At 38.7% G+C, this 22247-nt stretch overlaps 1 protein-coding gene across 1 annotated transcript in view; it reads left to right on the top strand.

The window, feature by feature from the left end:
* si:dkey-215k6.1 (transmembrane protein 132C) overlaps window positions 1–22247 on the top strand; it is a 316735-nt gene that overhangs the window by 245850 nt on the left and 48638 nt on the right. Inside the window, exon 6 of the mRNA XM_038704606.1 lies at window positions 12687–12830. Coding sequence (XP_038560534.1) covers window positions 12687–12830 — 144 coding nt within the window. The remainder of the gene's footprint in view (window positions 1–12686; window positions 12831–22247) is intronic.

Below are 22247 nucleotides of genomic sequence, written 5' to 3'. Positions count from 1 at the left end.
ACTCGAGTTTGAGACTCGGGCTCAAGTCCGACTTAAGTCGCACACACAGTGACCTCAGACTCAACTTGAGACTCGTCCTTAAAATACTTCAGATTTGACTCAGACTCGAGGTGTGGGACTCGTGAACAATGTTTATTTTTAGTAAACGTCTGATGAGCTTGCTGTTATTCCCTTCTCTGCATTACCTATACCCTGCCTACGTAACACGTAGTATCAGCTGCGTACGGCCACACGTGATAGAGGGCAACAAACACCGGCAGCTGCTGTGCCATTCATCATAAACTTTGGCTTTAAAACTTCATACAACAAGGCCCAAACAAAGAAGCGCTGAATACGCAATTGGCCATCTTGCTTCTTGCTTTAGCTATGATCTACCGAAGGTTAACTCCAACTGTCGTTCGTTATGAAAAGATGAATGAGAGTTTGTTTACTTGCCATACTTGTGGTTGTCAATTAACATAATCATTTACGTCCTGCTGTCTGCCATCACGTTAATTTTTAATGTTGGCTGCAAACAGGTTACAGATTTATTGTTGATCATGTAAGGTTACAGTTTTATATAGTTATAACGTTATACTGGTTAGAGAGTCTGGGGGTTGACTTACAGTAGGCTAGTTAATAAGCTGTCATTAATTACATTGCTCATTACATGGTTGTGCTCCGTAAGTGAAAACAAGTTACAGTTGCAGAATTCCTTATAGCTATGCATTTTTATAAGCAGCCTGGATTGAATGCAGCAAGTGATACAATATTCATTATAGCTACAAGTGACTTGAGACTTGACTTACTTGACGTGAGCGTCTCTGCTCTGTGGCTTCTGAATGAGAGTGAGTTTGCGGTTTGAGGATGTAATTTATAGTAGAGAAAAGCTGCTTGGAGTTGCCAGGGCTATTGTTGATGATGTTGGAGTAGAACCGTGACTCTGCATCTCTCAAGGCGTGCAGCTCTCTGTAGGCTTGCCAGTGAGTCCTGAGGCCTTAAGGTGCACGCCCAGCTGTCTTCATCTTCTGCAGTTTGCATTTGTACTAGGGGGCTGAGCGCAAGAAGGTGGCAGTTCTGGTTTTGGCAGGAGCATGGAGATCAAGGAGACTGCTCAGAGATTGGTTGTAGAAGTCAACTGGCTCAATGACTGAGGAGAAATCAGCAGAGGAGAAATGCTGGAGATCTCTGGTCAAGGTGTCTGGGTTGATCTGACACTTGTCTTTGGTGTGCTAGAAAGGGGGGTGGCAGCTACATTGAGATGTTGATGGAGGTGGTGCTGAATGTTGTGAGAAGGTTGTGCATCCCTAAGATAAAAGCTGAGTTGGGTTTAGGGGGCTGGTAGATGAAAAGCTTTGTCATGGGGGTTTACATTTAAATGCAAGGCATTCAAAGGAGGAAAGTGTAGGCAGATGGGGTGGGGGGTGGGGGGGGCAGCTCCAAGTTCTGTGAGTGTATTACAGCTAGACTGCAACCACGACCAGTGCGGCTTTCTCCAGTTAGCTGTAGCCGGGGAGACAGATTTCATTAAGCGCCGAGTAGACCTAGTAGTAGTTTCTGTTATGCACATAAACTCTAATCCCTTGTCTATGATGTGGTTTTGTATGAAGGATGCTGTATTTGTGAGAGATTGTGTATTAAGAAGTTTTATATTTGATGCATTGATGCTTTGGTGAATCTCTGTAGAGACCGTAGTACATTGGATTCCATTTAACGTTTTCAAGTCCTGCTTGGTTTGCAAAGATCTCGTGGTGTTCCCGAGTGTGCAGAGATCTCACGATGTTTTCCGTTTTAGTCGATGTTTCTGACCTTTTAGTCCCATACGCATCAGCACGTACCTTGAGATCCTCGGGCAGAGGTCTGTTGTCTGTTCCAGAGTCTCGACTGAAAACTAAAGGGGACAGAGCGTTTGCTGTCAGGGCCCCGAGGCTCTGGAACAGCCTGCCCGAGGAAATCAGGTCGGCTGAGTCAGTGAACTCTTTTAAGTCCCTTCTTAAAACATACTTTTATAGGAGAGCCTTTCCCGATCTTATTTAACTTTTTTTTATATTTTATCCCATTTATTTTATTCTATCTTACTTATTTTATATTTATCTTAAACGTGTATTTTAGTCTTTTCAATGTTTTCTTGCTTTTATCTTGTATTGTTTTTGTATTATTGTCTTTTGGGTATTATTGTCTTTACACTTGTTAAAGCACTTTGTAACTTGTTTTTGAAAATTGCTCTACAAATAAAGATTATTATATTATATTATTACTAGCACCGAGAGCGACACTGCTCTGATGATGGGGCAGACGTGCAAATGTTGCCCAGATCAATGGAATGTTTGAAACAGAGTGGCCAGGCTGATGGTAAACAAACTTTCGACTTGAACGTCTGTGTCGGCGCAAAAGTCCAAGTCCTTTGATGGCTGCAATGCACGTTGAAATGGTGTGGTTGTGGAGATTTAGTAGGTCGGGATGGAGTACTGAGCTTCATGCCTGTCACTGAAAGGCTTAGCATGGAGCTAGCTGATACACAGAAATGGACGACTGTCAGGCACAGTGAGAAGATGGTCCATAGCTTGGCAGTGAGATGCATGAGACACGGAGGACTGACTGGAGGCAGCTGACAGCTAGTGAGCAACTGCAGAGGTATGGGTCCTTATAGGCTCGAGGTCAAACCAGACAGCTAGGTGGCTACCCCAGGACTGTACTTTGTAGTAGCAGCGCTGGAACGGGAATGGAGAAGTCACCCACTGACAGAAGGGGGAGACCAACATTCTGCCGATGTTGGAGGAGATGGCAGTAGGTAAACTGATAGCCTTCAATTTGGTATCAATCCGTGCCAAAGCTCAAAAAGAGAAATTGTGTTTGGACGGAAAATTGGCGCCAGTGTCCTCTCCTCTTCTCCACTCTGTTTGAGTCAAATCAACAACTCAAACCCCAAATTGCTCCTGGAGGCTGTGTGATAGGCAGCTGGCACTTTACATGGTAGCTTCTGACATCAGTGTGTAAATGAGGTGAATGTGACGTTTAGTGTAAAGCACTTTGAGTGGTCAGAAGACTAGAAAGGCACTATACAAGTATAGTCCATTTACCATTCCCTCAGCTAAGTTATTCCAACTCCCTGTTCATTCACACTGAGAGCCATTCATTTCATATGAATGGATACAGGCTTTATGGCTTCATCAAACAATAAAATGTGTTAGATGAAGTCAAACAAGAATGAGACACAACTTTCATTGTTTGATATCAATACTAAAAACAACAAGTATTTGTTTACCAGTTACCATGGCAACAGTTTGTTTGCTGTTGAAGTTGACTGACATCCAATCATACAGAGTGGTTTCAATGGCTTTTTTGGAGAGGGGTGTATAAATGTACTGCATCAGACACACAATACACTTTTACATGCTTCTACATTCAAACACAACCACATACTGGTATACACATATACAGACTCTGTCTGTGTTCATAGACATAAGAAATTGATGTGATCTTGATGATACAACAGTTTGCACATTAGAAAGCCGGTCTCTAATTATTTTAGTAAACAGTATTGACTTTTGTGGCACCGTGCAGCCTCTCTGCTGAATCACAATATCTGTTGAAGTCGGGGTTCATTTACTTCAACACGACCAAATGCGAAAGCAAGCTAATTGCAGGACTTCTCTCCACCACTCTCTCTTCAAGAAGAGATACGGCGGCATATTAGGCAAGGAACAGAACCAACATGGGTAAAGTAAAATGATTCATAGTAGGTATTACTGCATGCCAAGGCCTGTTTGGGCATGCAGTAATGCCTACATACTATACTATACTATACTATATATATATATATAGTATACATATATTATAATAGAAATTCCCAATTCACATCATTGGTAATGCAGTAATTATGCTTAAGCCAAAAGTTGGGTGGTTGGACCTCAGAATTTATGAAAAATAACACTATATTCGTGTCGCTTATAACTACATTACTATTTTCTAAATTCTTCTGAACTCTTTCCATTCTCTAAATCACTAGCCTCTGGCTAGTGGGAATGCTTAATTTCCTGCTGGATTTTTGTCCCAAGTTGGAAGAGATGATAATGAAGATGAAGTTCACAAAATAATGTATTGTTCGTCTATTTTGCTCTAAAACAGATACTGCTCTTCAGCCGTGTAGGAGAATAGGTTCACTCACAGTTCACCTTATCTAGCACCAGAAAGTTTTTTTCCTTTGGTCCACAATGTAAGTTACCAAAGGTACTGTCAGTTGTTCACACCCACTAATATTATTTATGCCATATGACCTGCTTGGTTTTATGTTTCTTTACATGAAATATGACTATTCTGCTGGCTGTCTGTTTCTGCACCAAATTAATGCAAAGCACTGGTCATTTGTTCAAATATGTGGACTGAGCCATGCGTACATTTCAAATAAAACATCAAATAAAACAGTCTCTCCAAAAGTAACATTAGTAGGGGCAACAAAAAGACAACTGTAACAGTAACAAGTTATTTGAAATAAATACAGACAGTTTATTAGTTGACTTTGTCCTAACTAATGTCACTGCAATTTGGGTTTTGTTTACATTTCAAGTTTTCATAAAATGTGTTCATTCAAGACAGTATGCATGGAATGCATGGAAACTACCACTCTCCAAGTGTACATGGTGTGTGTATGTATGTGTGAGTACTTGGGCAGTACATTAAGGCACTTAAATCTAAAATACTGTCCAGAGCCGCACAATAAATACAGGCACACGCAAGCAAGCAAGTGCACACACACAAACGGAGAAAGTGCAGTACACTTGATGCATTTAATGGGTCTATAGTAAATTACAGCTAAGTGCCTTCAACCAATTTTTCTTTCACAGCTCAGCCCTGACACACACACACACACACACAAAGAATACACTTTGTACACACTGGCTGGACAGATGTGACATGAGAGTGAGAAAAATAGCTTTAGAGAGAAAATAAAAGATAAAAATGTAAACATCTGTTTTCCATGTCAATAAAGCTTGAAATTATGTGTACTATAAATGTGTCATTAGTCTGGTCCTTCTTATGTTCTTTCATGTGCTAAGTAAGTTATGCTTTTACGTTATTCACATCTTTACCTGACTTGTTCATATGTAGCTGCTTTTGCTTTTTTATTACACAATTCTATTACCATTGCATATCTTATATAACACCTTTATAAAGTACATTAACCATGTTTATGTCAATGCAGCAAGATAAGCCAACTTGAAACAACCTCAATTAATGTGGTAACCCAGCTGTAAAAATTGAATTGGAGCAGTAACATGCTGAACATCTGATTTGCACACATGTACACCTTCACTGACTTTATTGTTTTATTAATGCTATGTATGACGCAATAAAATGTACCTTCATGCATGACCTGTAATTTATTTTCCTAACCATCTGCTGTGACCTCTCAGTACAGATATAGCACGTTACGTTGTCTTTCTGTCTCTCTCACACTCGCTCATTCAAACACACACATTCAAGCTTTCTTTCTGTTTAATTCTGTTGTTTTTGCTCTCTTTTACAATCTTCTCGCTTTTGCCTGAAATCAGAGACACGTAGATATGTAACAAAACAAGAATTTCAAATCAAAGGTAACAAACAGGTGAGGAGGAGCAGGGACAAGAAGGATGGAGAATATAGAATCTTCAATACAGTAAACCAAGATGAAGATTTAACATAAAGCATCCAATGAAAAACAATGTAATGTGAAGAAAACCTATTTTTTCTTTATATATGTCTTACACACAGCAATTCTCTATCATTCTGCCTGCTCTCTCTGCTGTACATAATATTTAGTATTTCACTGCTTTGGCCCTGTTCAAACACTCAGTAAACCATCAAATTAAAAACTCCAACTGCTCTCCCTCAAACTGTTACTTAACCTATAGCCCTTGTGTATAGCGGTACTTGCGTCAAGACATAAGGGAAAGTTTCTCTCCTCTTCCTCATCCTCAAATTCGTGTATTTTCTATTTTCTCTCACAATGGCTGTCTTGCAGTGTTCTTAGTTCACCAGTTAAGGCTGAACGATAAGCAAAACAAATATCATATATTGCGATATTTTTGACAGATTTTGCGAAATGACTCACAGCTTTAGTGGGTATGGTATTTTCAAACATCATGCATTTCATTTTCACTGACAAAAAATATATAAAATACAGTATATGAATTGATTTTTGCTGGGGTCTGTACCAAACAAGCATGTTCCATCACATGTGGAGAATATGATTTGTAAGTCGGGGCATCTCTGTAGAACCACAATGCTTCATTTATATAGTATGTTGTGATACGTTTTACCTTAATCAAAAATAATTGCAGCTCCTACAATTTGGATAATGCTCTTTTTCGATATGTGAATTTTTTGTTCAGCTCTTTTTTCTCATTCTTTTTCTTATTTGATTCTTCCCACTCTCACTTTTTGTATTGCAGCAGTTGGTTACGAGCAGCTTTAAATGGTAAACAAAATGGTTTAAATGGTAAAAATGGATAGTCATCTTCATTCACTACATGTTTGTATGCACGTGTAACACAGAGAAATGCAAACAGTGATTGCATAATGACACAAGGGCAAGGTCTGGATAAAACGGCCTGTCTGTTAATGGAGGGTGTTTGTTAACTTCCTGATAAAAAGCCACTTACTCCATTAACAAGTTCCCCAATTAGCTGATCGGTTGATACATTGATGTATTAAGTGGCTTCAGTGTACGTTTAGGTCATATGGGGGGTTGGTTTCTACAGAGAGTGTCAGTATAAGCCCTTGTTTGTTACTCTGTGTATGTGTGTTTGTGTATGTGTCAGCATTCTAATGACAGGCGTTAAATGTAGCCAAAGGGACAGACACTGATTAATTGGTTGGTTTTAATTAAACACAGCTTCCCCTACATGTAGATATATAATACACTCCTATACATCATGTAAATGTGTTAAAGCAAGTGTATATCTACACAAACAAAAAGACAAAAATATATTTTTCCTACTACCTACAGACAAAAACAGACTCCAGCTTTCTCCTTAGAATTTTTTTTTTTTATCAACCTTCAAATTAAAAGATATTTGTAGATTTGCTGTGCAGCACAAGCTTTACTTCCCTGTAAAAAAGAGTATAGAGCATGATTTTCTTTTTTCTTAATTCTTCTCAAACTTTGGTGAAAAGCTCACAATGACAGCAAAGGGACACTCAAGTCGCATATGTTCCAAGCAATTTCCCCCAAATGAGAAACTTGACAATTCAAGTAGATAGGGTAGATATACGTGTGTGTGTGTGTGTGTGTGTGTGTGTGTGTTAATGTCTTCGTTTACCGGAAACACAGTCATAGATTATATGGAAGTACTTTCATTTTGATTGGAAGTGCTTCCTGTGTTTGTGTGTGTACAAAAAGAGGGAGCGAGAGACAATAGTGATAGACAGAAAGAGAACTGCTTACATACTCTTATTGTAAGTCACAGTTGGAATTGAATTTGTACAGAAAAGCAAAAAGCTCTAGTTTTTTTACTGTGTCAACTCTTTTACAAAAAAGTGTGTGTGTGTGTGTGTGTGTGTGTGTGTGTGCGTGTGTTCCTGTGATGGGTGGTCTCGCTCTAGTAGCTTCACTCTACATCGCACACACCTTACAGGGCACATGTACATGCATGGATAAGCTTTATTTAAGAGAGAGGCTGTTTCCTAGACTTCATTTCTCTCTGCAACATGCACACACAAACGTGTTTGTCACTGCACAGTGGATGCACATGTGCACACACACATTTATTCTCTTTTCTTTCTTTTTCTTCCTACATGTCTCTGACTCACTCATGCACACGCAGACACACACTGACGCACATGTGTATGCAGGACACTACATGAACTCACACAAAAAACATTCATTCATACATAGAAATATTTGACACACAAGACCTCACCACAAGACCCACACCTCCTCTGAGCTTATCTCAGTGCAGAATGGAGCAGCTTTTGAAGGCAGTAGGGAGGCAGTTGTTGACGAGCCACTTAATAATTCTCTTGGACAGGCATGAAATTCTTTCCTTTTCTCTCTCTGTCTCTCTTTCTCTGTCTCCTCTGCTCTTGCTCTAATATTCCTCTTCCTGCTGTGTTTTTATCTGTTTTTTTCATTTTTTCTAATTTTGTTCTGCTTTGTCTCTGTGTTTTTCACACTCCTTTCTCTATGCCTCTGTCCCTTCTCAGTTTCTTTTTTCCCCTGCTCTCCGTGAGTCATCTTTGTATTTGCTAGTAAGCTCAAGTCATTACTGACATGAAGGTTAATACAGCACTTGCAATGGCAGTCTGCTTGTTGTATAAAGTACTAATAGGGCAGGTTTTCTGTATCCCACACATCCCTACAGTTACAGTCGTTTTCAATCCAGGTCGAAAGGAGAGTCATGGACTCAGGTCAGCCGACGCGCGTTGACCCATGCAAATAGATTACTAATATATTTTAACATGTGTCACTGTATCCTTCTGAATTTGGTATTAAGCCCATTCACACCAAAGTGGCACAGCGGCATTCATCTGCACTTACAGTGAAAGATGTGGTTCAAGAAGCATGTTGATGTAGGGCCTGCTTGCTAGTTGGTAAACTACTGAAGCCGGTGAGCTAACTGCTAACAAATTAGCTACTGTTCAGTCACTATAGCGCTCTGAGCTTCTTTCCAATTTCTCTATAATGTGCTGTTTAATTGTATTCAACAACAGTTATTGAAGGGAGTTAAATTAGCAAAATTGTTAATGCTAATGGAAGAATAAGTTCACATGGTTTATTTAAAAGATGTATTGTACCATTAACTCCCATCTTATAACTTAGATAAAATTGTATTGTGCGACACAGCGATAGCTGCCTTTATTTTGGACTCTCTTTGAGCTTTTCATTCCCTTAAATATATGTGTAATATTGCCATCCTGATTTTCCATATGGTTATTTTACTATTTCACTCTATGCAATTCATTTCAGTTTTATTGATATAGAACCGATTCATAATAAAAGTAATTTCATTGCACTTACCATATAGAGCAGGTCTGTACCCTACTCTTTGTAATGTTATTTACAGAGACCCAACATTTCTCACCATGAGCAAGGACTTGGCAACACAGGGAAAGAAAAAATTTTAAGAGGCAGAAACCTCGAGCAGAACCATGACTGGGTCTATTCTGTCCACATGACATCTATTGCATGCACAATGCAAGTCACATACAACACACTGGAGTGAGATACTGTTGTTGTTTTAGGGTTAGGGTAATAAAAACAGATTAACACAGATTTGGACTGACTTTAGGTCAGACGTGTCTCTGGTGATATAAAATGCATTAAAACATGTTTATTTTAGTTTTAAAATTATGACTGGATGATTTTATAATAAGAGATGTTGGCGTTACATCTAGTGTTAGGATATGAATTACCAGCATGCTCATCAGTTTTAAATGGTAAAGTTCCATTGTGTTAAAACTCACTTTCGTTGTCATCCCTTGTGGTTATGATTTTTTATTTGCTTGTGTTTTGTCCATATTGTTTATACTTTTATTAGATTCAAGGCTTCGAGCCATTTCAGCCACCGTACCAGATACTGTGCAACATACTACATGCCTGTAGACTCTTAATTCAGATATGGAACAAAAACACACGCCGGCACACAAAGTAAACCAATTTAGTGCCTTCTTTGTTGCCAGTTAAAATTCACACGGGCTGTTCAAGACAAAAAAAAAAGTCTGATGTAACGGTACTGCAGAAGACAGCAATAAAATACAGGGATATCCAAAACCCTAATTTTTTAAAATTTCTTTACAAAAAATGTGTTTTCACCCCTTGTTGTTGTCATTTCTTTTGGCCTGTGGTGCAGATAGCGGAGATGTAAACATGATGTTATCTGTGGCACTACTATGGCTTCCAAGTAACTACTGCTTCGGGATACACACACACACACACACACACACAAACACACATTTTAACATACACATATAGACTACATAACCAAACACATTAACAAATTGACACAGGTTATCTCTTGTCCTCTTTCTCTTCTTCCTCTTTGATTTTTATCCCTCCATCTGCTCTCTTCCCCTCAAGGCAGAAGAAGAATCCTCACGTTAATTTGTTGTTTTTTTTTCTCTGCACGTCTACTTTCTCTGTGGCCTTCATCTTCCTCTCCTGTGCTCCCTCTTTCATCTTTTCCATGCTTTTAATCCTGTTTGTCCCCGCTTCTCCTCCTCCTCATCTTCTTCCTCCTTACCAGTTTCTCACCTTCAACCTGCATAACTGTCTACTGTCATGTTATATATCAGCATCTATTTCTGATTTCAGGCAAGACTGAGCAGTGAGTACGAAGGAGAGAAGAAAAATGAGAATTACAAAATAAGAAAGGGTGTGTGTGTGTGTGTGTGTGTGTGTGTGTAAGAGAGGGGGAGGGAGAGAGATCTCATTAAGTAAAGGTCACATAGCGGTGTGTGGCAGAGAAAGATAGGGCATTAGGCAACTTGTCACCGGTCACATGTGCTTAAACTCTGAAGTGAATCTGTGTAAAATGTGAGTATGTACATGTCCGCAAGTGTGTATCTCTGATGTATTATTTTTACTGCACTTGCATTTTATTTACATATTCGTGTGTGTTTGTGCGTATGTGTGTTTGCTCTTAATCTTCCTCATGTTTCTGCATCTTTATGGTTTTTATGTTCAACATGCGTAACTGTGTCTATAAATGTCTAAATGTATACTACATGTACTTTCATATTATACAACAGTTTTCATGTCTTCCCACATTTCTCTTCTCACATTCTTGTGTTTGTGTGTGTGTGAGTGCGTGTCCCTGCTGACAGACTGCAGCATGTATCCTCTCAGTTACTGCAGCAATGTAAAAATGTAATTTTACATTACAGATAAACACACACAGAGACAGGTTGTCCATTAAGGGTTGGTGGCTTGGTCTCTGGCTCCTCTTGTCCGCCTGTCGATGCATACATGAGCAACACAAATTGCTTTGTAATGGCAATTTAAGACATTATGTAGTGCTTTGTCCTGTCTTCATGTTGAAAATTGTGGAAAGTAAATACAATTTTGAGGTAATGTACTTTTTTTTCATTGAATGCTACTTACTTCTACTCCATTCTGCACGTACTCTTTACTCTCATACTCATTTATGGACAAATAAACTTACTAGCTGTTTTTCAGATTTTATATTAGAAAATAAACACAGGGCAATCAAATAAAATTCAAGGTATAATGAAAGATTAAATCAGTGGCTCCATCTTTTTGGCTTGTGAAAAAGAAATGTTTACCTAGGGTCCATTGTCTGGATCCAGATGTTTATAAGGTGTTAGCCAAATAATTATTTCCTCCAAACATAGTTTCATTTATATAACTTGTTGAGGCACAAAGAGGTAAATTATCCAACATTTCTCAAAACAAATCATTTCCCCCCCAATTTGTGCAGCAGGACTTCTTTCCTTCTATCCCATTAATCATCATACACCCAGTCGGGGACTGCTGGGGTAAACTAACTGTGGATAAAGTAGTTAAAACTTGGCCAGTTATATACTACTTAATGTATAATGACCTTTTACTCACAGGAAATATTTTTTGGCAGAACAAGTACTTTTACTCCTTTTGATGATGATACTTCTGTGCTTTGTTATAGGAAATGGAATGCAGAAGATTTACTTGTAATAACTTAAATTAAATTAAATTGTTGTATTGATACTTTTACTTAAGTAAAGTATCTAAATATTGCCAGTGACAAAAGTGCACCCTGTTTGCAAGGACCCTCATGATGCACATAGCCCCCCAAAATGTCAATCTGAAGATGTAAAATCTGTCCCCACATAGACAGAGATACAAGAACACATACACTCTTTTATGGCCAAGGTGCACAACAGTTTGGATTGAAACCATTTCAATGCAAAGTGTGCCTGGAGACACACAGTGAAATATGTACAATACAGTACTTTAATTCTGTATTTCTTATTAATCTTCTCTGTTGGCATCCTGAATGCTCAGCTGAATTCCACCGAAGTCAAATAGCAGACACACACACACAAACACACTTCCATCCAGAAACAGTGGGCCCAGCAAAATACCCTGTAATCAGGCTTGTGTGTATGTGTTGGCAGTGATAAATGCCCCCTTGGAAACTCAATGCCAAATAATCAAGATTGACACTGGCACACAGCGCTCTGAGGTTTGTATGTGTGAGGGTTTGTTTGTGCTATTTTTGTTGGAAGGATCTAATCAAATGTAATCATGCTAATTACATTAATCGTGAGGTTTATAATCACCTCTTTTTTAATTTCTCTCTTCCTTTAAAACTCTCCCCTGGTCTCTGTTACTCATTTATTCCTATCTCTCCATCTGCATCTTTCACCATCTTCAGTCTTGTCTTCCTTCCCATGCACTTTGGGTAGCACATGAGAAATAGAAACAACAAAAAGTATAATAAATGTGTGTACTGTGTCTCAAATAATAAGTGTGAATAGGAATGCTGGGGGAAGAAAAATGTTAAAAATAGAAAGAGAGAACACATTTGTAACCACAATAATTGCACAAAAATAAACTTGTAATAAATATGACATGACATCTCTCATCTAAATACCTTTTGCTGCTTTTAGTTCTGCATAAAACAACCACCAGCTGTTTCAGGCTTTAAAAAATGTAAATTCAGGGCTGTAAATGCCCAAGCATGGTTTAGTAACTTAGGAACTTTCTTTCTCTTTCCTTCTCTCTGTAGGACACAGAGGTGGTGAACACAGCAATTCTTACAGGTCGGCGCGTCGCAGTGCCCATCAAACTAGTTACCGTGGAAACCGATGGGCAGGTGAGGGAAGTGGATGACTTTGTCACCTGCAGCTCGACAGACGTTGACGTGGTCAAGGTACGTGTTCAAAGAACACACGGAGAGATACGTATATCAAATCAGATTTTTAAATCAAATAGTTACATTAAGGGAGTTCAATTCCTGATGATTTTTATTGGCCCGTAATCCTGCCTGCAGCATATTCTGGGGGAGGATGTTAAAGTTGTAATTGGTAAACCAGTTGATATTTTGCTTTGCGATTAAACATGTGCCAAAGTGAATAATGGGCTCAGGCAATACACAAAAAATGTCTTAAGTCTTGGTCTGCCAGGTAAGTGAAATATGGATTAAGAAATAATTTCTCACAAGCTTGAGAAATGGAAACATTTAAAGAGCAGGGAGGAAATCACAATAATGTGAGGAGGTAAACTAGGGGTATTTTACACAGCAAGGAACCCATCTTGAATCATTATTATAATCTAAAATCTTGGAGGATTTGTGTTGTTCTCTAATTCACTTTGTGCAACAGCGCATAATGAGACACTTATCACAGTGTGCAGGCTTTTTTTTTAAATCTCACTTTCTAATTTACTGAATGTCATATGTAAATGGCTCAGAATTGCTAATATGTGGGGAACTTTGGACTTATTTGACCATAAAAAAACATATTTGTTTCTTTTGCTTGAGTTGAAAGAGGGAACAAATGTTATAAGTAAAGTAAAGCTGAATTAATAAAAACGTGTTGGCTAAACAGTTAAACAGATGTGGCCATTAAGGAAACTCCACGGTTTACTGAACTGCAGCAACATCTAATTCACATCTTCAAGAAAAAATGGTTTGGGAAAGGTTGTTGTCTTTTCAGCTTCCAGACATTATGAGAAATGATCTCGGAACAGGTCGCTTAAAAAATATATATGACAGTCTTCACATTCAGCTGATTAAAAGTTCCCTGTGGAGTTTTCTTATAAGCAAAGTTTCTATTTACATTCAAAGTTGAACCAAAATACAGTGTGTATTCCTTGAGGCCTTACAAATATGTTGAATGCATTTCCATCAGTTTGTATATTTTATTTGAAACCTTCATGGTTTACATCTGTATTTACTTGTGAATGGTCTTTTTCTTCTCTGCCGTTGCATTGCTGCGTTTCATGGCGACCACCGGCAGCAATACATATAACCCGCATGCTTGTGTGCATGCATGTACGTCCTCATGCACATGCACAAGAACCACCAAAACCGATTTCCATGCTCATGAAAACATTGCTCCGTCGGCCCTGGTATTTCTGTCCCAGATCAGCCCTCCACAATCTGTCAAACACCCTCCACCAGTAAACCATCCTTGCGTTCTCCGTAAATATGCATACTGTAGTATTCCCCAAAAATACTACAAAGCTGAGTAGTAAATGCCCTGGAAAAGTGTATCAGTGCAAGTGGACCAGTGTACTCATTCTTGACTGATCAGAGGAGTTGAGGACACAGTATCCATACTCAAGTAGTTTACCACTTCTTGCTCCTCCCTGTCTCTCACCTTCACTGCTAACTCAATAACCAGGCTTGACTAGACAATGGCACAGGGAGAGATTGTACGACTGTTGGTTTGACAGACAGTTTCAGATCATACTGATGTCAAGCATCAAAATATTCATAATGACTATTAAAGTACAAAGCACAAAGTGTTTAATGATTAATAGATCACCTTTTTATGTTATATGAATGTTCAGAAAGGAGTAATATACGTATGCATGTGCACTGGTGTTGCATGTTACTGGACAGCAGCACCAAACAGTTTAAACATATTGTAGGTGGAGAATGTGTGTAGGAGTAGGTTACACGTAGACCTGAAAATAAACATAGGAGACCTTTGTTGCCTGGTGTTGGAAGTGATACCCCCCCCATACTATGTGTAGAAATATATAGCACAGTGGAGCTTCAGAAGACACATTTTTACATATGTTTATTAAGTGAATCCTCAGCCTAATAATTTTACTAAAATTATGACAAAATGGTCGAAATGGACACTCACTGCTTAGCCAACTCTAACGTTAGCTAGTCAATGTTTATTTGTTTGGGGAGAACAAAACAATGACAAATAGCTAATGCGATGCTATTTGGCATTGACTGAGTGAGCACCTGAAGCTGACAGTCTCACTTTATGATAGCATTACGATTATGTTATCTCATCTTATTATCACCGTCATTAATTTTATTAATCATCATTCATCATCAGAATTATGGCACGGCACACACACCGCCTCCCCGAGAGTCTGACGCTGACTAATGGTCAGGTTACAAGTGTGTGTTCCATCCATAATTTTGAGGAGCACACAGAGTCAAAGTGTGACCATACATGCTCAATCCACTGGTTTATTACTGGTTACAATTTGTCCAATCAGAAGCTCATGTAAAATAATGACATAAACATATAGTGCTCTGGTACATGTCATATTGGTTGGGTATAACTTTGAGTATTTTATGTTGTAAAAATCATCACAATTTCTGGAAACAGAAAGAGACATACTGGAACCCTACAGTTCACTCAGCAACACTTTCCCTTGTCACAAATTGATATCGTTTTGTTTAATGAAACCCAGGTTAAAGGTGCTGTGTGTACGAAACCCCAATTTCTAAAGTCTGATGCATGTCATCACTATATTGCTTTTCTTTTTGACTCTGTAATCATTACTTTTTTCTCCACTTAATCCTCTCCACAAAGATGTCAGAGGTCAGGGTCAGCTAGAGCAGCTGTCATCCTTTTGGCAGGGATGCAGTGTCTCTCCGAAGTACTCTTAAGCAGGACGGATGAACAGTGACACATGAGTTTCACAAGGGTGGAAGGAGAGTCTCAAGTGCTTTGCACCAAAACTAACAAACATAATAACTGCACTAATGAATAAAACAAAAATACCTTAAAAAATACATTTACAGAAACAAGCCAAAGCCAAGTACTGAAGATTGATTGATTGATTCCTCTTGTGCTACGTTCCCTGTGCCCTCAGGGCTAAAATGAAACACACCCTTGCTGTGACACTTTCAATATGAAGCCAATTTCCTGGTACAAGCCGACGGGAGTGGTGCTGTTTAAGTACGATCAATAACAACACAGAGAAAATGGACGGAACTCATTCAGATAGATGTAATGTTAGCGCTCTGTTTGTGTCTGTAGTTGTGTGTGCGTGTTTAGAAGGGAAAGTATAGTGTATGAAAGGGCAATGGAAACGGTTGCTTGTGTGTGTGCATTTTGCGTTTCTGTGTCCTTGTGAGCATACACGTGAGTGAAACAAGTACAATAGGAAAGGAAAGTGTTTTTGTTTTAAAAGACCATGTCCAGATCTTTATAGACAAACATACAAACACATAACATGTTTAATAAATGCCTATAGACAGCATGACATGTTGATAATTCATTTCCAGAACTTAAAGGAGAACCTATTATGCTTTTCCATATTTTATGACTTATCTACAATGTTATGATGTTGGATGATCATGTTAAACATGGCCGAAGCTTCAAATAATGAGGTTAAAGTATTTAAAAGAAATCCCTGTGAGCAAAAACCTCAGATTTCCTCCTGTTCTGAACATTCTTTTTCTACACATATGGAGCTACACAGAGCCTGTATTCCATATATGGTCATTTGCTCTGCACAACAACGCTCGGCCTATCTGTCCCGCTCAGCGTCAACAACAGCCTAGTAGCATGCTTCAGGTTTTGGCCAATCAGAAGACAGTGAGCTTTGAGGGGCTTGGGGCCTTAAAGAGACAGGGGCATCTACAGCTTGTTTCAGACAGAGGCTGAAATGAAGGCCTACATGAAGAGCCAGTATAAGACAGAAAATCATTTTTTTCAACTTTGAATCATGCAAAGCTGCCACACAGGAGTCACAGAACTACAATACAGGACTGGTATTATAGGTCATCTTTAAGCTTAATGTTAAAACAACAAGCAGTCTAAAGCTTAATTTAGACAAAGTCTAATTTTGACCACTGGAGGTTTATGAAGACCATGTTTTTTCATTTTTTGACTGTGATTGCCTATGTGTGTGTTTATGTATATGTGGTACAGCTCATAGTCAGACAGATTTTAATACTCACTGGGCTCTCCAGTTGTTTCTATTACTTTACTTCAACCTCTCTTCATGTGCATTTCGCAAAATGAAGTCATACATCCGCAAAATGAAGTGCTAAGACATGTTCAACCCAGGCATCTTTGCCTCAATTCTTACCACCTTAATCAAACCCTTGCCTTCCCATTGATTTTGTATGCAGTCACGCCACCTCTGAAATCCACTTCACGTTCAGTCTGAATGCTCCTTAAAGAACACCTACATTTATTAGTGGGTGAATTATACCTGTACTTCTTTGTTTGCACTGCAAACCAGTGAATACAGTTGCAAGCATGGACACATACATAAGAATTCATTGGGAACGGCTACCCTACTCTGCTGTAGTGAAACAGAACCCGTCCTTACACAGTATGCCACTCATATATACGCTGTCAATTTTGGATAAAGCAAGGCAGTAACAAACAGAATTAGTAAAATACTACTGAGGCCTTTCTTGCTAAGAAAAAAAACATGCTTTAAACGACAGCATCTGTCAAATGAAGACGAATTTCCTTGCCAAATTTTTGCTGCTGATATTTTAATTATGATGAACAGGACGTGTCAGCTGGGGAAACCAACCAATTTAGATATATTTTAAGACAGCACACTGATACTATGGCAGGCATTAGTATAACACAGCGCAGAGGAGACAGTATAAACTCACCACTGTGTATGGATAAGCTGTTTAGCAACCTTAAGCCCTTCTTTGTGCTGATTGTGTTTGTTTGTGTGGCATAGAGAGTGTGTATGTAATGAGTGAGTGTTTGCAAACTGTGGTTGCTTGTTGACATCTGATCCTGTTCCCTCTCTCGCGTTACCTTACACAAAGAGAGAAGGCTTTCACACAGACAGCTGTTTGACAATGGCACCCATGGGGTAGAGCTCCAGGTAGCTGTCAGTGAGTCACTATGACAGCTGTAAAGTACAATCCAGAGAGCCTACACAGCACACACAGAGGACTACCGTGCCCTGAGCTGAGGCTCTAAGGCAGCACTTCCTCACGGGCTTCATACAAAATCTGCCTCTTTTGCCAGGACTGGCAGACCCAAGCTACTGTACTATTCTAATTCTAACTAACAAGTCCTCCATATTAAATGACAGAATACATGGTTTGTCCATGCCCTTTAGAAAGATACATCAAAGTGTTTTCTGATCTGATGCCCCTACCAGCAGGACATCATTTGACTCTGTTATTCCAATGCACAAATAAATCTACTTGGAGGACAGTCTCACTTTGGCAGCTAGAGACAGGATACACAACTTATGTGTGTGGATTGGGGGAATTAAAATGCATTTCTCACTTACATTTGGTGAAACTCTAGAAATAAGACATTTCAATTTCAGTTGTGAAATTGAGCCATTCAATATGGCATGCGAAAGTGCATTTATCTCTGAGTCATGCCCCCAATGAGCATTATAATACTGGAGGCCACACCAAGAAGATCATAAGATTCTCTCCTCTTTAGTAGCTTTAACAGTTATTTTATAAGTTCCAGACACCTGCAATAATAAAAAAAAAACATTAAGCCAGCAGAGAAAATGAATGAATTAATCACAGAATGACTGCAGTTTCCTTCACCATAGTTTTAACTGTCACGCTGTCCACTTTTTTACTGCAAGTTTGTTGAGCAACTGCTCCACTTTGGTTTCATCCTTAGACTCACAGGAATAAAGAATAAACTCTTGAGGGGAAAAAAACATTTCCACTGTTTTAGCTGTTGCAAGTTACAAGCAATACTTTGAGGAAGATTAGAGTTCTCATTTGGTTTCACATCTCATTCTATTAACCAGCCTTTTGTTTAATTACTCATGGAGGATAAACGTTTATAGGGGGAATTGCATAGTCCTTTTCCTTCCCTGCTAATGATCATATGGATAAAATGACTGGCTAAACCTATCACTGGCTGTAGTGTACTGCTGTAGATTTTACTGATGCAGCTCATGTTGTTCAGTTTAGTCCATTCATCCCTGACAACAACATAAACAGCAGCGATGTACTACATAGATAATAACTTCCCCCTCTTCTTCAACCCACCCTCCATCTTCTCCCATTCTCTGCCAGTGTAAACTATCTTGTTAAGGTCCTCTGGGATGCTGTCATTTGTGTTGCGTGTATGTGTATGTGCTGCTATTGTTGACACAGCAGTATGTGTAGGTCAGCGGTGTCAAAGCTAGTAGGGGACGGATAGGGGACAAGCACCCACATACACACAAATTAGTACCATTATCTTGACCTCACGCAAGCCTTTCTCTGATGAAGCAAAGGGGCTGAGTGGAGGAAAGATTGGATGAGGAGTGGTGAAAAGATGACGAATGGATCGATGAGGAGAAGAGAGGAGAGGAGATAAAATGAGAGAAATTGGAAGTAAAAAGGACAGATTTTAGATGAATGGGAGCAAAGTAGAGGATAAGAGAGGAGGAAAAGAAAGTAAAATGAAGGTAGAAGGAGGCAAAACGTTCTCACTCTTATCTCGTCACATATGGACGTTTGATCAAGACCCCTTGGTGTCCCTTAATACTCTGGACCCAGTTGTTCAAATGTAATCTGATCAGATTTCGGCTATCGGATTGGATCAAATATTGAAAATGGGCTGTTCAAAAGAAAAAAAGGATTCTGAAATCGGATCAGATCACCTAATCCAATCCTAGTTTTGATCTGGATCAAGTCTTCAGTTTGTGTTGTTCGAAACTAAGATCCCTTTGATACAAAAAAACAGGATTATCCTGATCCCAGCAGAAGGCTGAATTCAGGGTGGATTTTAGGAACAAAACGTCATAAAACCTTTTTCAAATAACATTTTTTATCATGTAGGAGCCTATATACACATTTATTTATATTTTGCACTTGATTTGTTTAAACTTTACTGTGGTAAAGTAGATGAAGTAGACATTACATATAAGCCATTAAGTACAGTAAAGAACTTTTCTTTAATAAATATAAATTAATAAACCATTGTTAATATCAAACAAAAATAATGTATTTAATTTCATCTGTCATGTATTACTGTACATTAATTACAAAGGCACCATCATCAGAGATGAACCATTCAAAAGTATTTTTTAACAATCTCATTCCTTATTAGAGGTCTAGTCAGTCCCTCATTCTGAGATCGCCTCCTAAAAGCTAAAAGCTGCTATCTGACCTCTTAATGACCTTTAACTACTGGACAACACATGCTCATGTGAATACAAAATATTCACAGTGTATCTATGAATAATGTATATTTGTTTGTTTTTCTTGGATTTGTTGGGGCTCAGATGGGGGTCTGACTGTTTAAAGGTTCAGTGTGTAAGATTTAGTGGCATCTAGTGGCAAGTGTTGTGAATTGCAACCATCTGTCCAGTCTACTAATCTAGTCCACTGCCCCCTAACCTTTCAAAGAGCATCGGACAGCTACAGTGACTGACGAAAAGCACAAAAGTTGTCTCTTCTGAGACAGCAGAGAGTAGCCAGTAAAGAAATGAGGGTTCTTTTGGTTTATTTATTAAGAAATCATATTTACTTAATGATTCAGTAAAACCATATGTCATTGCGACTTGACAGACAACATGGAAAATGTAAGCCAAGCGTGTGAAACACTGTCACTGTTTATTCTTTCAAGGAAAACACATTAATTCTCTCTGTGATTATGTATCCTCGCCAAAACTCCCCACCAACAATAAATCTTAGCCCGCTGCCAGATTATGGTGCTTTGATAGCGGCAAAAAAAAAAAAGTAAATAAATACTTTGATAGTGTTGCTGAAATAGATCTCAGTCATGACAGCAACAGTTACTCACATAATCACTTCCTCTTTAGTAGTTTTGCCTACAAAATAAAAGCGTGAGAAGCTTGTTAAACTGTAATGCAGTATTTGGAGTTGAACTGAGCTTTTACTTTGAAAAAGTCTGAATGACATTAAATGAGTCTGTAGCCTGCTTGACACACCTCCGAAAGAGCCGTCGGAAAACGTGATTCTCCTAAATGTCCTCCTCTGCCTGGAGATACTGGGGAATTGAAAAAGGGTCCATAGGTTGATGAATGCGGATCAAACACCAAAACAAAAACATTGCCGTGATCTGAGAAACATTTGCTGCAGAATCCATCTGTTGAAAAGAGAATGAAACACTCAACCCTTAGGTTGCAAGTCCAGTGCTTTTCCAGCTGAGCTAACTGAACATGTCAATGCCAGTCAGTATTATGGCTTATATTCTCATCCATGATCTAATGGTTGAAAATATTTCACTGATGCAAAACGTATTTACCGACCCCTGCATTATATTATTACTACTTCTTCTTCTAACATACGTATTCAACATACTGATAAGTGTCTATACTTCCTGAATTCTACCAGAAGTAGAACAAGAACAACTTAGTGGCGAAATGCGCTCTGTTGTGCTGTTTGTCCGTTTTCAGCTACTGTAGAAACAACGTGGTGATGTCCATGGAAGGGGGTACCTGTGGTTATGTAGATATAACTGGCTCATTCTAAGGTAATAAAAACATTATGGTTTATTATGTAAGGTCTTTACACACTACTGAAAACATAGTTATGGATCTTATATTGCATTTCTGTCAATAGATCCTCAGAAATATTACACACTGAACCTTTAAAGAAACTGAAAATGGAAAGAAATGTTTGTGTTGTTTTATTGTGCGTTTTCTGTCTCTTCAAATAAAAGTGACCCCATGCTGGCTGTTCCACCTGTTGGTCTTTATATCATTAACAGCCTACGTTGTGATATGTAGTCCTATTTAGAGCACTGGAAATCCGGATTTGGTAATCCTGAAAAGTCTGTACCCGGATCAGGATGATCCAATCCAATGTTGCTTTAAAAAATCGGCACAAAAGTAAGATGGATTACGTGATCCTGAATAGCAAAACATGGGAATTCCAAATCCGGATCCAGATAAATTTTTTTGACCAACTGGGCCCTGGGTATCCTTTTAGCATCGTTTTTGCATGTGCAGAGCTCCGCTGTCAAGTTAGCAATAATAAATATGCAACATCCAATTAGACTTTCAAAATAAAACACATGGTCAACATTGAGAAATGGCCGCAGTATATTTAGGTTAAGGTACCAAAACTACTTGGTTAGGTTTAGAAAGAGAGATATTTATATTGAATTTAGGCAGCGAGTTTACGTTATCAGCTATACATTTGTTTTTAACTGCATGAGAAAATCGCTGTGCGGTATGACAGCAAGTGTCATTTGTGTGAATCTTGTGAGACAGCTTTTCCTCTGATGAGAAATATTGTCACGTCTTAATATCACACCCCTATTGGTTTATTCTCATTCTGAACGCTTTTTGTCTTGACAACAAACATACTCTACAGATTAGATGGTTTATAGTTATTTCATCCTAACAGAACTGTAAAACATCTGAGCTGTCATTTTTGCATTGCAATACAACA

The sequence above is a fragment of the Micropterus salmoides genome, unplaced genomic scaffold (genome assembly GCF_014851395.1).
Source record: "Micropterus salmoides isolate LMB-PRFRI ecotype aquatic unplaced genomic scaffold, ASM1485139v1 Ms_hic_scaffold_7, whole genome shotgun sequence".
Lineage (NCBI taxonomy): Eukaryota > Metazoa > Chordata > Actinopteri > Centrarchiformes > Centrarchidae > Micropterus > Micropterus salmoides.
This window is presented reverse-complemented; position numbering and strand designations above follow the sequence as displayed.